The 15,573-nt window shown below is 53.8% G+C and overlaps 2 protein-coding genes across 7 annotated transcripts; one reads left to right on the forward strand and one right to left on the reverse strand.

Moving 5' to 3' along the window:
* Positions 1-5,846: 5,846 nt before the first annotated feature.
* IER2 (immediate early response 2) lies at positions 5,847-8,285 on the reverse strand. The gene has a single exon (XM_065917636.1). It carries the CDS (start codon positions 7,485-7,487, stop codon positions 6,813-6,815), a length of 675 nt encoding a protein of 224 aa, XP_065773708.1. The 5' UTR covers positions 7,488-8,285; the 3' UTR covers positions 5,847-6,812.
* A 2,092-nt stretch (positions 8,286-10,377) lies between these two features.
* On the forward strand, positions 10,378-14,683 carry STX10 (syntaxin 10). 6 transcript variants are annotated; one of them, XM_065932055.1, is made up of 8 exons: positions 10,378-10,513; positions 10,761-10,930; positions 11,098-11,192; positions 11,266-11,328; positions 12,958-13,065; positions 13,160-13,266; positions 13,364-13,458; positions 13,530-14,681. In XM_065932055.1, the coding sequence occupies exons 1-8, from the start codon at positions 10,479-10,481 to the stop codon at positions 13,604-13,606; spliced, it is 750 nt and encodes a 249-aa protein (XP_065788127.1). In that variant the 5' UTR covers positions 10,378-10,478; the 3' UTR covers positions 13,607-14,681. The 6 variants fall into 6 exon arrangements, with proteins under 6 accessions (XP_065788127.1, XP_065788133.1, XP_065788128.1 ...); XM_065932054.1 differs by having other exon boundaries at positions 10,446-10,513; positions 10,734-10,930; XM_065932061.1 differs by lacking the exon at positions 13,530-14,681 and having other exon boundaries at positions 13,160-13,262; positions 13,364-13,452.
* The last annotated feature ends 890 nt before the right edge of the window (positions 14,684-15,573 follow it).

Below are 15,573 nucleotides of genomic sequence, written 5' to 3' on the forward strand. Positions count from 1 at the left end.
TGATCCAGAGATCAACCTCACATCTCTTACATCTCCTGCATTGACAGGTGGATTCTTACTACTGTGCCACCTGCAGAGCAGTAGGCTAAGGATAGTGTTCCTTTGGCAACAATGTCTTCAACCTTCTTAATCTTCCTTTGTAACAAAGAAAGCTGTCTGGAACCTCACACTAGCTACTGTTTCAGCAGGGTCTGGTGATATTGTTTCATTTTCATTGTAACTTTTAAAACTGTTACCTTCCATGCATCATGCTGTTGTTTAGTCCTGTCAATTATAAATTGGCACTTTCCATGGGTGCTTGCCATCTACGTCTACAAGGATTAAATTGTGTACACTTGCAGCTGCTGACCTCCAACCCCCCGAAGGAGTTCAGGGTGGAGAGCAGGAATGAGGCATTCTGTGCTGGTGGTTGTAGCGGGGCTGGCAGGACAGGTCTTCAGACAGATAGTCTCAGGAGCTGATTTTCTGAGCCTAAGTTTTTGAATCTCCTCATATCGAGAAAAGCACTAAAATGTTTCATGGTGATGACTAGTGGAAGCTTCAGAAGACCAGGAAAAATCTTCTATAAAAAATTGTTTGCAAAAAAAAAAAAAAAAAATTGTTTGCTTGATTGCCTGTACTCCCCCTTTACCAAAATCACATCCATACTGTCCTTTCCCCCTACATCTTTGGAATTGTTTCTCAGAGCCATCTGAAATGCTGTCTCCTGGGCTGCAGTTCTCATTTTGTCCCAAAATAAAACTTAACTTGAAACTCTCATGTTTTTCTTTTTTTTTTAAAGTCGACAGTCCTTAAGTCATGTCCGACTCTAGTGAGTGATTAACAAGTGAGTTAAAAGTTAGAAAAATACATATTACTTAAATAACAATATGTTTGTTAAGCAGATGTGACAAAAATCCTGACCCTGAAATTTGGGAAATTCAATTATAAGGGCCATGGAAAGCCAGTGAGTAATGGGATAAGTATTAAGCCCTTAGCACCCCAGACAACCATATTCACTCATTCAGGCCTGGGCTAGGCATCTGTGGAAGCGACATTTGAATGGGTGCACGGATGAGCAGAGTAGCACAGTGGGGGTGTTATTGTTATTTTGGATCAAGTAGCCACAGAAGACTTCCCCAAGGAGGTGACATTTCAGCAGAAACCTAAAGAAAGTGAGGATTGACTTGTGCACATTTGGGAGAAGAGCATTGTAGGCATAAGGAACAGCAAGTGCAAAGGCCCAGGGGCTGGAATACACCTGTCCTGTTCTCCAAGCAGAAAGGATATCAGTGTACTTGAAGCAGAGGAAAGCTGGGGGAGTCATATGATCCAGTTTGCATTTTATAAGATCAGTGCAGCTGCTGCATAAAATAGATTGTGGGGGTCAAGGTCAGGGAGGAAGCCACTGCCCAATCCCCAGTGAGAGGTGGGATCCCAGCTCAAGCAGGGTGGGACCCAAGAGGGTGGGGGAAAGCTTGGAGTGGGATGGGAAGTCTAGCTGACAGCATCTGAGGGAAACAGAAAAAGGAAGTCAAGAAAGATTCCTCCTCAGTTGAACTGCTGGCAGGAAGCAGGAAGAATTCTCTTTAGCTCCTGCTAGGTTTGGAATACCTTAGACCCTCAAGGGAAGACAGAGAGAGAGGGTTGGGCCAGACAAGTCTGGAAGCTGGGGGGGAAGTCCAGGATGGAGAGCGACATTTGGGATTCAGTATAGAGGTTGGCTTCCCTGGTGGGCTCAGATGGTAAACAATCTGCCTGCAATGTAGGAGACCCAGGTTCAATCCCTAGGTGGATCAGGAAAATCCCCTGGAGAAGGGAATGGTAACCCACTCCATTATTCTTGCCTGGAGAATTCCCTGGACAGAGGAACCTGGTGGGCTACAGTCCATGGGATTGCAGTCAAACGCGACTGAGCTACTAATACACACACACACACACACACACACACACACACACACACACACACACACACACACAGAGTTGGCAGCTAGGGCCTGAAGACTGAATGAGCCTGAGGCTTCCCAGGTGGTTCAGTGGCTAAGAGTCCAGCTTCCAGTGCAGGAGGCCAGGGTTCCATCCCAGGTCAGGGAACTAGATCGCACATGCCACAACTGAAAGACCCGCATGCCAGAATTAAGACCCAGCACAACCAAATAAATATTTTTTAACAAGGAAAAAAAGACTGAAGGAGCCTATCTAAGGTTGACTATAGAGACCAGACCAGGGCCTGAGGCAGGAACTGTTGGTGAGGTGGGGAGTAAAGCAGGAATGTGTGGGGGTTGGGAGGAAGAAAGAATTAACCCTGTCAGACCTTTAGGATTAGAACAAACTCTGGAGCTGGGAGGGGAGCTCTTACTCACATTGGCAGAGGAAGCCATTCCTCCAGCTCCCTTGCTTAGCACAGTGTCTGTACCCACTCTCCCATACATCACACTTGAATTGCTGCAGTTGCTTTTATTTATTTTTTCAAAACAAACTTTTTATTGAAGCATAGTTGATTTACCATGTTACGTTAGTTCAGGTGTTCAGCAAAATAATGCAGATATACAGATAAATACTATTTTTCAGATTCGTTTCCAATGTACAGATATAGATATCTACAGATATGGAATATAGTTTCCTGAGCTATACAATAGGTCCTTGTTGTTTCTCTGTTTTATATATAGTAGTACCTGCCATATGTGCTTTTATTTATTTTTTAAATTTATTTGTTTGACTGTGTCAGGTCTTAGCTGTGGCATGCCAGATCCTCATTGCTTCATGCGTGATCTTTCATCGTGGCACGCGGACTCTCTAACTGTGGCTCAAGGGCTTAGTTGCTCTGTGGCATGTGGGACCTTAGCTCCCCAACAAGGGATGGAACCCATGTCCCCTGTATTGCAAGACAGATTCTTAACCACTGGACCATCAAGGAAGTCCTTGTATGTGCTTTTATTTTTAAATTTTATTTATTTATGACTGTGGTGGGTCTTAGCTGCGGAACGCAGGCTTCTGTCTAGCTGAAAAGTGCAAGCTCAGTTGGTCTGAGGCATGTGGGATCCTATTTCTCCGGCCAGCGATTGAACCCATGTCCCCTGCATTGGAAGGCAGACTCTCAACCACAGGACCACCAGGGAAGTCCCTTTGTATGTGCTTTGAAATGAACTGTTGGATCACCAGCCCAGGCTGGATGTATGAGACAAGTGCTCAGGCCTGGTGCACTAGGAAGACCCAGAGGAATCGGGTGGAGAGGGAGGTGGGAGGGGGGATCGGGATGGGGAATACTTGTAAATCCATGGCTGATTCATGTCAATGTATGACAAAAACCACTACAATATTGTAAAGTAATTAGCCTCCAACTAATAAAAATAAATGAAAAAAATAAAAAATAAAAATAAAAAAATGAACTGTTGCCATTCCATCCTCTAACAATAATAAAGTACTAACAATAAATAATAATTATTATTATTATTAGCCTCTAACAATAATAAATCATAAAGTGGCATACCTTGCATGCCAGGCACTTTACTAAGCACTTTATGTGTATTATCTCACTTAACTGTCACAATAAACCCAAGAGATAGGGACTATTATTGTTCATAATTTACAGTCAGGGAAACTGAGGCCCAGAGAGATGAAGTGATTTGCCCAAAGCCGCACAGCAAGTACGACTGGTCATCTGGCCCTGGAATCTGTCCTCATCCTGCCACTTCCACACCTGGGTTCCAGTCACTCAGCACGACGGTTCTGAGTTATTTCCACCCCACCCCCTAACTCCCCAGGAGATCTTTCTGGCTGAGGCCTTTCATCCTTTAGGGAGGGAGTGGTGAACAGTCCACATTCTACCAGACCAGTCCAGTCGGATGGGCATGTAAGTTGTTTTTTCAATTTGTGCCCACTTTGGATAACACTGTAGTGAACACTCTTCTGGAGCCTCTTTCTGCAGGTCTGAGGTTCCCTGGGGTATCCGTTGGTCATGAGATTGGTGATACTTTCAGTTTTCACAGCTGTGGTCCAATCGATCACTGCGCAGAGGGTTTGTCCCAATAACCCAAGGCCATGTAATGGGGTGGAAACTCGAGGCCTCACTAAAGTCGATTGTTGTGACAAAATTTTCAACTTTGTCTATTCTTCTGGGGCATGAATACACATTCCTTACAGGGAGGCCTGGCCAGCTGCAGTCCTTGGGGTCGCAAGGAATCGGACACGACTAGGCAACTGAACAACAATTCTTAAGGTGAAAGGGGGCGTTCCAGGTGGCTCAGTGGTTGACGAACCCGCCTGCCAAGCAAGAGACATAGGTTCCCGCCTGGGTGGGGAAGACCCCCTGGACGAGGAAATGGCAATCCACTCCAGTATTCTTGCGTGGGAAATCCCATGGACAGAGGAGCCTGGCGGGTTACAGTCCATGGGGTTGAAAAGACACGACTTACAGACTAAACAGCAACAAATGGGTGAAATAGGGTCTTGGGGAGGGGAACGTATTAAGGGCATATGTGTTGTGGGGGGGGGGGGGTGGCGGGCGGTGTTCGGCCTATCTCCCACGGCATCGTCTCCAGCCCTCGCCCCCGCGACCTGGCGCCGGAAACCCCCAGGCGGCCCGGGCGGGGGCGGGGGTCGGCCGAGCAGCTTCCCGCGGAAGGAAGCGCCAGGCGGTTCCCTCGACAGGATGCGCGGTGATGCCCCCTCCCCAGACGCCGGGGACTTCCCGGGCCGGGTCAGGTTCTCGAGGGAGCTGCTCCCACGCGGACGCACTGAGCTACCGACAGTGGTGTGGGGTTCCAGTCCCCCCGCTACATCCCGTTGGGGAGTTGTGGGTCGATCCCCCAAGTGGGCGGCAACTGAAATCTCACATTTCCCCGGAGGGAAGGCTGCGGAGGAGGCGAGATTCCCTTGGGGTGAGGGGTGGGAGGTGGGGTTAGGAGGGAGGAGGCTGAGGGACTCAGGGAGACAGGAGCGCGGCGGGTGAACCAGCCTGGAGGGGAGCCAGGGGCGGGCGTTCTGGGGCGGGGCCGCCCCTCCACCGCGCCCTCCTCCTCCTCCCCTCCGGCTTCGGGGTCAGGTCCCTCGGGTCTCGGGAAGCCCGCGGTGGCGGAGCCGGCCGTCTGGAGGCGGGGCGGGAGCTTTCCCAGAGCCTCCCGCCGTCCTCACTCCCCGCACCTGCGGCTCCTTTGTCCTCCCACAGCCCCCACCCCCACCCCCTGGGGCGACGCCGACTGTCACTCTCCTGAACCGGCGTGGGGAAATTGTCAGGGTTTTCTCTCGGGGTGGCGAGCCTGGGGACGGGGTGGGGCCAAAGCCAACGAGTGCTCCCACGGGTATTTCTAAACCCACAGCCTCGAAGGGAAGTTGCTGGCGCCCATTTCGCGTATGAGGAAACTGAGGCTGGAAGCTCAGGCCCTTGCCTGAACCACACACAGTTACACTGCCTGAGACTGGAACTGGGCGTAAAAGGGCGCTCCAAAGCTCACCTGTCCAGCCCCACCCCAATCCTGGAAATCTTGCCGATTCAGTTAATCAAGTGGGGGGAGGGTAGCTATCCTTCTATTCGCCAAAGGAGGCCGGATACCCAAGTCGGTTAGGGGCACTGTACCCAGCAGTATCCCCCAAACATCTGAACTCAGAAAGCCACCCAGAGTTGTAGGGAGGGGGTGTGTGTCCAAGATCAAAGCCAAACGTGCGACGTTTAAGGAAAGGTCGGAGCGCCAGCCGCCCGGCATACAAGTGATCAGGCAAAGAAAAGGGGTCGGCCCCTTCCCGCCCACTCTGCCCACGTGGTAGCGGTCAGACCGGTTTCTGGGGCCCCAGCAAGCCGCCGCCAGCTCTTGACCCCTTAACCCTGCCCCTCCCCCACCAGGGAAGAAAACCAGACGGGCTGCGCAGACTTTGTATACAGTTGGTCTTTATTTTCCTATCTGACAAAAAGGCCAGATAGAGGGAGTTACCAAAATCCACCAGTAAACAGAACCCCAAAACGCCCTGGCGAGAATCTCCCGCTTCCCCCAAACTGGCCCAGTCTCGCCAACCACTGATCCCAGCTCAGCCCTACAGCGCTCTGAGCGCCCCTCCCCCCATTTTTGTGATTCAGACCAGGAACGTCCGGGTTGATTGTGCCTGTGGGTCTGAGGGTCAAGCTTGAGACGGTGAATAACATCCCCACCTCTAACGCACCAGATGAGAAAAAATTTTAAAATGAAATTAGATCAGCCCTCTACCTCCGGAGGCGTAGGGGCTTCGGGCAGTAGAAGGCGCAGTGACTCAGGCCGCCCTCCTCCCATTCCCCAGGGCGGTCCACACCCCAGGTCCTCCTCCCGGCCCCCACCCACGCAAGGCAGCAGGAAGCTCCCCAAGTCTGCCCCATGACGCAACGATGACCGCTTGCACAAGTATGTCACAGGAGGGGGAAGGGGAGTGCCTGGAATTCTCTGAAGTTGGAAACGCAAACACCAACGATTGAAAAACCTTACTGAAAGGGCAGCATAGCTCCCAGTTAAAAAAAAAAGGTCCGACCCTGAGGAGTTTCAAGAACCAAGCCTCCCTTCTCCCAGTTCCAGAAGGAGTCGGTGAGGTTCACCTCCCAGTCCGTTAAAACAGCACCGATGGGAGCAGCAGGTCTGGCGGGAAGGCGCCCGCGCCCCCGGCTCAAGCTCCTTGGCGTCGCTGCTGCACACAGGTAGCGATGGCTCCCCGGGGGCAGAGTCCCTCTCGGGGCCTCTGGGCAGCCCGGGCGACGGCTCCTCTCCACGGCTTGGGCGAGCGCTCCCCCGGGGGTGGGCCTCGCCTCGGGTCTGCGTACTCTGGCCGACGGTTCGGCCCGCGCTATGGGGTCCGGTAGCGCCGCTCAGGAACCCTCAGAAAGCCACCACGGCCCGCACCAGCACGTTGAGCATGTTGTCCGCCGGGCGGCAAGCCGGCTTCGCCTCGCATGCCGGGGACGCCGTCGGAGAGCTGGCAGCGGGACTGCAGTTCAGGAGGCCGGAGAAGCGCCTCTGCAGGACGCGCGCCAGGTTGGGGAAGGCGCCCTCCGCTTGCGCCGGAGGGGGCTGCAGGCGATCAAGGGCCTCCGAAGAGGCCCCTTCCTCCTCCTCCTCTTCTTCTAAGCGGGCTTTCTTGCTCGGAACCAGAGCGGCGTCCGCACCATCGCTAAGGCTGCTGCTCCGCCGCTTTCGGCTGATTTTGGCGGGGCGCTGGACACAGCGGGCGGGGGCCTCCTCGGCTCTCGGTGCCTCCTGCGTGTCCATGGGTTCCGGAGAGGGCTGCTCACCGTCCCCGGGAGCTGCCTTGGCTGCGGCTTCAGCTTCCCGAGGAGGGTGCAGGCGAGGGTCAGGGGAGCGGACGGGCGGCGAGGACACCTCGGGTTCGTGGACTCCCACCTTGGCCGAGAGGTAGAGCTCCCGGGCGCTGCGCATTACCAGCGACAGCTGCAGGCTCCGGTGCAGCCGCAGGCCACCGCGCTGCATTCGCGAATGGTACATCTTCCACACCGACAGGGTCATGATCCGTTGCGCCTCTTTCTGCACTTCCATAGCTGCTCGACGGCGACGGCGAGGGCGGCAGGGACTCCCGGCTGGGCACGGCAGGTGGCAGGTGCACTTCGGACAACGCGCTCGTTCACGCCACTCTCAGCAGGACAAGCCACGCGGAGACACTACCAGGACGCTCTGCCCCGGCGCCCGCCACCCGGACCCTTTTGTACCCGGAGTGAAGTCACCGAGACGCCCCGCCCAACCAGAGAGCCGCATCCGGGCTTTCCGCGACGCCTCGGCGAGAGACTCCTTAAAGCGACAGGGTGGAATTTACTGAGAGAAGAAAAGGGACCCGAACTCCTGAGAAGCGTCCCCCCATCCAAGCTGAACTCTCAGGATGGTCTGCTTTCTCAGGGCCGCTCACTGAACCCGCGCGAAGGCCCCGGAGAGGGGGGCCGTGGATGGGGCTCAGGGCCCCCCACCGGTTGTGTCTGGAGACCCCAGCGGGTCGTAGGCTGCACGTTTCCCTTCGGACCCGAGAAAACTTGGGTTCCAAACGGTAGAGCCCCGGTGGGAACTGTCTACCATCTACCAGGAGCCTAATTAATGTTTGTGGGTTTTTTTAATCAATAATGGTGCTGACAATTATTAAGCACTTGCTAAGTGCCAGGCGCTAAAGGCTTTCCTCTCATAAACATCTCATTGATCTCTCACTTGCACTTCATGGAGGGCTAGTTGTATTTTATTTCTTTAGGCGGGGACACCGAGGCACAGCGATTCGTCCAATATTTGCTAAACGAATACTTGAGTCACTGCGGTGAAAGGGGACCAGGGGAGCCTCCAGCACGCCTGTCTTGCCAGCGTCCGCCCACCCTCCTCACTCCCCTTGTTTGGAGACGGTAAGAAGGCGGGACACACTGGCTGGCTCTAGGGCAAAGTTGCCCACTCCACAGGAGGTGGATGTCTGCAGACAGGAGCGCAGCCCAAGCTACTGTCTCTGTGCTCCGCATCGAACATCCCTCTCAGTTTCCCTCCGCACGAAATCCACCGTGGGCGTCCATACCCTAAGGCGGAGGACCCGGCAGCAACACAGCCAGAGTGAGCACGTGGCTGTGGCCCCCCAAAGGACGCAGCCGAGCTCCGCCTCTGCTCCCGGGGAGGCGGAGTTGGATTAGGACTTGGAAACTGAGCAAGGCAGAGATAGAGCAGATGGATAGAAAACAGCGGCCCCACCTTCTGCTACGCACTAAGGTTTCAAGATATATTTCCAGTTCTTCAAAACCCGCGGAATTGTTCGAACAGCTCCCTTCATTCGTGGTGTGGGCCCTTTAAGGGCAAGCTCCCCCGCCCCCTCCACACGGGTGCGCGAACCTTCCCGCCACTCTGTCAGCCATACTTCCACAACTAAATTTGGAAGTAGTGACGTAGGGCAAGAGCGAGCCGCTTCCGGATGCCCTTATAAGGACAAGGGCCAGGATCGCGGGTACGTGACCGTAGCCGGCCTCTTCCGGATGAGCGGGGGTGGTGCCTTAGCCTCCCCGCACGCCCCTCCGCTCTCCCTCTACCGGCAGCTAGAGCTGGCTGGAGCCCCCGGTTTCCGGAGCCTCGTGCAGCGGGGTCGGCGGAGAGTGAGAGGAAAGTTTTGCTTCTTTCCCTCCGGAGGCCAGAAAGGTGTGACACCTCTCCGGGAAAGTACCCTGCCAGCGGGCTTGCACTGAAGCCATCTCCCAGAGACCTACACACACAGACCTTGCCAACACAAGTAGCAACTCCCTAAGGACCTAAGGGTCACTACATTCCTGTCCTCGCCACCCCTCCCATGGAAACCCTCCCAGACCCCCCTTTCAACTATTTCTGCACCTCCACCAAACTCTGATCTGCACCTTTGGAGCATGCTCAGATCCTCCAACACCCAACCCCGGCACAGGGAAATTCAGCAAGTATTCTCTCGTCTATAAGAATTCTCCCCAAACTGTCTCCATTCCACAGCGATCCTTCCACATATTACAGCAACCTGCTGAGGACGCCCCCATTTCTTGTCCCTTCCTTCCCTGAAACTTCACAACGACATCTCCAGCTCTGATGCTCTCTCTGACGCACAACAGGGGCAACCCTCCAAGGACTTCAGACGTCCCGCTCCAGAAATCCGGACCCTACACAGGAGACAGCTGCTTCCCTCCTATAAAAAAACTGATTTTCCCAGCGACCCCACATAGAAGGGCTCTGTCACATAGGTGGCAATCCTATGTGTCCCTCTCCAGACTTTCCCGGTCCCTCTTCACACGCTGAGGACTTCCTGCAGACCATTCTCAGAACCACCACCGCACCCCTTCCGGCGACCCCAAGGGTCGCACCCAGAAAGACCTCACCACCACCACCCCTCGAAGCTTCTCTAGGGCCCCTATTCAGGACCAACCCGCCCCAGGGCGATCTCGAGGCTTCCCTCCTCCGCAGGAAAAAAAGATGAGGGGAGAGTCTCCCTCAGAACTTCATATAGAATGCCCGCACTTCACCCTGCCCCCAAACCTGCCACTCCACGACCCTGGCCTGGGACCATCTCCCATCTCCTAGGACAGGATTTGGGTACAGGCTCAAGGAGTCCATAACGACGGCCCACAAATGAATGAGCCCCTTCCCCAGCCATAATCTCGCCTGTTTTGAAGGAGACATTATGTACATTGCTCGGAAGGGAAAACTGAGGTTGCGCAGCAACAATCCGAGGGGCTGGGTCTCGAACCGAGGGATTCGGAGCTCTTGAGTGGAACCCAGTGAGATAGAACTAGGACACTGCTGGGGACCGAGAACGAAGGGGCGGTTCTTGCAGACAGGAAACCGTCTCTGCCCACAACCAAGATGACTGAAGAGAGAGCGGATGTTTCCGCACTTCGGGTCGAGGGCCACTCTTTCTCCCCTGGCGGCCCCGCTCTCGATGGTGGCACGGGTCACGTGACCGGGGGCGGGGTGACGGCGCGTCCCTCACCTCTTGGAGGGAATTAGCTTCCGAGGCCGAGAAGGGAGGGGATTCGGCCTCGGGAGGGTGGGGGGCGTGACATGTCTCTCGAAGATCCTTTTTTTGTAGTCCGAGGGTGAGTGACAGCGATGCGGCAGGACACGGGATATTGTGTCCCCTTGCCAACTAGTGCCCGCGTGCCAGCCGGTGCATGTCAGGCATTCTGGGCACCGCCGTCGGGATCGCCCTGTGGCCATGTGGGAGGGGTCCGCAGGGGGACATGAGGGTCTCCTGAGCTCTCAACCTGTTTGGGGGCGTAATGGTGGGCGGGAGGACCGCGTTCTCCCCCCGGCCAGCCGCGCGCGCTGTGCCCCTGCCCGCAGCGAGGTGCAGAAGGCGGTGAACACGGCCCGCGGGCTGTACCAGCGGTGGTGTGAGCTCCTGCAGGAGAGCGCGGTGGTCGGACACGAGGAGCTGGACTGGACGACCAACGAGCTGCGGAATGGCCTGCGCAGCATCGAGTGGGACCTCGAAGACCTGGAGGAAACCATTGATATCCTGGGGGGGTGGGTGGCATGGGAGAGTCCATTGCAGGGGCAGGGGGCGCTGAGAGCCAGCACTTGGGGGAGGCTGCACACCTAGGAGGTGTTGAGGACTTTGAGGCGAAGGAGGGCGCACGTTCTGTCGGGCTCTGGCTTTGACTCTTGACTCGCCGCATACGCATAGTGGAAGCCAACCCCGGCAAGTTCAAGCTCCCAGCTGGAGACCTTCAGGAGAGAAAAGTGTTTGTGCAGAAGATGCGGGAAGCAGTGCAGGTGAAGAGTGTTCCCGATGGGGTGAGGAGGGTTGGGGTGTGTTTTTACTCTCTGATGCTGTCCTTATCTGTAGGAAATGAAAGATCATATGGTCAGCCCGGCAGCCGTAGCCTTCATGGAGAGGAATAACAAGGAGGTAAGGCATTCCCACCCAGGGCCCTCACCTGCTGTGTCTCGGGTTGAGCCTCAGAGTGCAAGCCTGGCCCCTCTGCATTCGCCTGTTTCCTGGGGACCCGTGCGTCTGCCCCTCTGCATCCGTCCTCATCTTCGTGCAGTTGTCTCCATGCTGTCTACCCACCTGCTCTTTCTGGATGAGCACAACTGATTTCTCTCTGTGTGTATCATCCCTTCTGCCCCCTCCTGTGGGTCTGTACTCCACAGGTTTTCTCTGTGTGTGGCAGCCTGTCTCCTTTTCTTGCTCTCTGTGTTATTGCTTCCAGGATATATGTTTACCTTTTTTCTTCTCTTTTTTTCTCCTTTTTTTGGGCCGTGCCCAGTAGCACGTGGGATCTTAGTTTCCCCAACCGGGGGTCGAACCCTTGTCCCTGTGGCCCCTGCATTGGGAGCTTGGAGTCTTAACCATGGACCACCAGGAAAGTCCGTGTGCTTTTTTTTTTTTTTTAATCTGTGTAGGCACATGGCCTCTCTGATCATGGCCCCTGAGTGGATCCCTGTCGGCCTTGGGTACATCCACCATTTCCCTTTTGTGGGTGTGGTCGCCCCGTGTGTGTACCCACTCCTGTCTTTTGTGCCCATTCTCTCTGCTGCCTCTGTGTGTGCACCTTTTCCCTCTGTGTTGTGTGGTGTTCATTCTTTGCATGTTGTGTAATAGCAGCCTCACTCGATACACCTACATTGGGGTCTGGAAGGGTGGGGGACTGAAGCCTGCAGCAGCTTGGGGTCCTGTGGCAGGATCCACATGCCTTCCAGGTGTGCTGTTTTGGGAATTAATGTTCAAATTCTTCTTATTTCTTAAAAAAAAAAACACAAATTCTTCTTATTTCTTTATTTGGCTGCATCAGGCCTTAGTTCCCCCACTGCATGTGGGATTATTTTTTTTGTTAAAAATTAATTAATTTTTGACCGTGCTGTGTCTTTGTCACCACACAGGCTTTTCTCTCGTTGCGGTGAATACTGTTTGTGATGGGCCCAGACCTTGAGGGCTTCAGTAGCTGCAGCATGTGGGCTCAGTAGTCGAGATTCAAGGGCTCTAGAGCACAGGCCCTGTAGTTGTGGCACATGGGCTTACTTGCTCCGTGGCATGTGGGAATCTTCCCAGACCAGGGATTGAACTCGTGTCTCCTGCATTGGCAGGCGGATTCTCTACCACTGAGCCATCAAGGAAGCCCCAACCTGTGGGATTTTATTTCTCCAACCAGGGACTGAACCCATGTTCCCACATTGGAAGGCAGATTTTTTTTTTTTTTAGAAGGCAGATTCTTAACCACTGGACCACCAGGGAAGTCCCTTAAGTTCAGATTCCTCAATACCTGTGTCTATAGGTTTATAAGCATGCCAGGGTTAATTTATTAAATCCTTGTTCCATCCTCAGAAAACAGGTTTATGGCCCTCCCCATTTTACAGGTGAGGAAACTGAGGTACAGGGAAGTCAAGTGGTATGACCTTGAGGTCACCTTGCTAGTAAATGATGGCCCAGAGGAACCCAGGCCGTTCTACTCCTGAGACTGTCTTCCTGAGTAGCCACCATCTAGTCTCTGCCGGGAGTGGGCGACCATCCCTGAGCCTGCCGTCTGGGTCCCTACAGATGCTGACTGGCAAGCCGGCCACTCTGAAGTCCTCCAGCGACTTGCTGGACGCCAGTGTGGTCTCGACCACCTCTCGCTACATTGAAGAGCAGCAGGCCACACAGCAGGTGCGTGCAGACGGCTGGCAGCCCCAGGCTGGAGGAGGCTGCGGACAGCTCAGGGCTCCGTGCCAGCCTCGGTTCCCACCCCTCCACCCTGCAGCTGATCCTGGACCAGCAGGATCAACAGCTGGAAATGGTGTCTGGGAGCATCTCAGTTCTGAAACACATGTCCGGCCGTGTTGGGGAGGAGCTGGACGAGCAGGGCATGTGAGACCGGGACCCTGGGGGTGGGCCAGGAGCCCATGACCGGCTGCTCCGGTGTGCACAGAGCCTCCAGGAGCTGATGCCTTCCTGGTCTTGGCAGTATGCTGGACGCCTTCGCTCAGGAGATGGACCACACCCAGTCCCGGATGGATGGGGTCCTTAGGAAGATGGCCAAATTATCCCACATGACCAGTGGTGAGTCCCCTGGGGTGGGGGAGTGAGGGGGGGTGCTGCCTCCCCTCCAACTCTGATCCTCTTGCCCCCAGACCGCCGACAGTGGTGTGCCATCGCGGTGCTGCTGGGGGTGCTGCTCCTGGTCCTCATCCTCTTCTTCTCTCTCTGATCCTGGTCCTCCCCAGGGTGCGGTCCCTCCAGCTGCGGGGAGCTGGCAGGGCCCTGCCCCCTGGGAGGACTGGGAGGTCATGCTGGGAGAGCTGTCCAAAGCTCTCATCTAGAGAGGACCCTCAGGGCCCCCAGGCTGGAGCCCCTACCACCAGTCTGGTCTTAAGTGTACTTAGGGGGTGGTGGAGGAGGGGGACCTCAGACACACCCCTCTCCATCTCTACTCCTCAAAGCCATTGCTTTGCCCCTGTGCCTTCTACGTGTGCCAACTTAGAAATAAAATCCCAGCCTTTATTATATATGTTTGTATCCTATGATATGGTGATCTGAACTGGTGGCTGCCCCTAAATGGGAACTCCTGTTCTAAGACCCCTGCTTGCACACCCTGGGGCCAAGGATGCATGTGTGCCCATGTGTGTTATGGATTTCAGCAGTCGACATTCAGTGCAGAAAAGACTATTCTGGTGTATTTCTCAGATTTCATGATGGATCATTTTATTACCATCAAAAAAATTCAACCACTGATTTTTCCTTGAGTTTTTGAACTTCAGCCTAAACATCTTTTGCTTGTTCTGTGTCTCCAGTAGGTGAATCCCTTAGCTGGGGAGCTCAGCTGGGACTTCTGAGGGGCCTCTCAGTACCACGGGGCTCTCTTGTACACCAGGTCACTTCCATCCTTTTGTGATGCAACATTCTAATAAGGTGTGAGTGTGTGCCCAGTTGTGTCTGACTCTTTGAGACCCCATGGACTGTAGCCCTCCAGGCTCCTCTGCCAATGGGATTTCTCAGGCAAGAATACTGGAGTGCATTGCCATTTCATTCTCCAGGGGATCTTCCTGACACAGGGATCAAACCTATGTCTCCTGCACTGCAGGCAGATTGTTTATTGCTGAGCTACTTGGGAAGCCCACTACAAGGGAGCGTTTGTAGAAAAGGACTTTGTTGTAGAGCCTACCTGAGGTCGGAAATGATCCCTATAAGCTGGGTAAACTTGGACGTGAATCTTCACGTACTGTCGTAGATGTTTCCATCCTGGGCATTATGTAATTTGACATCAGAATTACCCCCTTGTATGTTTGACACATTGTAAAGTGTTGTGTGTTACAAGGCTGTCTGTCATCCCATTCAGCCCCAAAGGCTGATTTGTCAAAAAGAACCAAATATGTACAGATTCCATTTTTTTTTTTTTTTTTGGCTGTGCCACGCAGCTTGCAGGATCTTGGTTCCCAGACTAGGGATCGAACCCAGGCCCCCTGCAGTGGAAGTGGCCTTAATCACTGAACCACCAGGGAAGCAGGGAAGTCTCCCTCTCTTTTAATTTTTATTTTTCTTAATATATGTATTTTATTGAAGTATAGTTGACTTGTTTTTCCTTTTTATTGTTTTTAATGCAAAACTACTACCACTGATGTTCTGGTTCAGGTTGTCTTGATCCATTCCATACTTGGTTCTCAGTCTTCCTGGGCTTAAAAGACGTGCTTCTGGGGGTCTGACACCACCTTGCTGGGATTGCCTACATGTTCAGACAGGACTTTCTGTTCCTTGAGGTGACTTTGGACCAGAGTCACCTCAGGATTTTTGTTGGTGATGCTGTTGGTTCCCCCAAACCCTACTTTCTGTTGGCTAAAGCTAGGCTTCAGGACTCGAGGGGGCTGGCCTTACTGAAACATGTGCAAATGACCCTGTGAATTGTCACCCTCAGTGATCTTCCCTGTGCAAGTCTGAGGCTCCCTCCAGTCCTCATGGGGTGGTTGGACCTGGACTGGGCGGAGATGGAAGCTATCTACCTCCCCAGCATGGATATCTTGATTTGATGGACTCTCTTAAGATCAGTCAAGTCTTCCCACACTTCTTGAGACATCTCTGAATTCAAGGGCCCCTAAGGTATATTTTGTCTTTTGTTTCAGTTGATAGAATTTTTTCTGTTCATATCCTCTTTAAAGCCATCCTGACTTTAATATTATATAT

Source organism: Muntiacus reevesi, chromosome 1, assembly GCF_963930625.1.
Source record: "Muntiacus reevesi chromosome 1, mMunRee1.1, whole genome shotgun sequence".
NCBI classification, from domain to species: domain Eukaryota; kingdom Metazoa; phylum Chordata; class Mammalia; order Artiodactyla; family Cervidae; genus Muntiacus; species Muntiacus reevesi.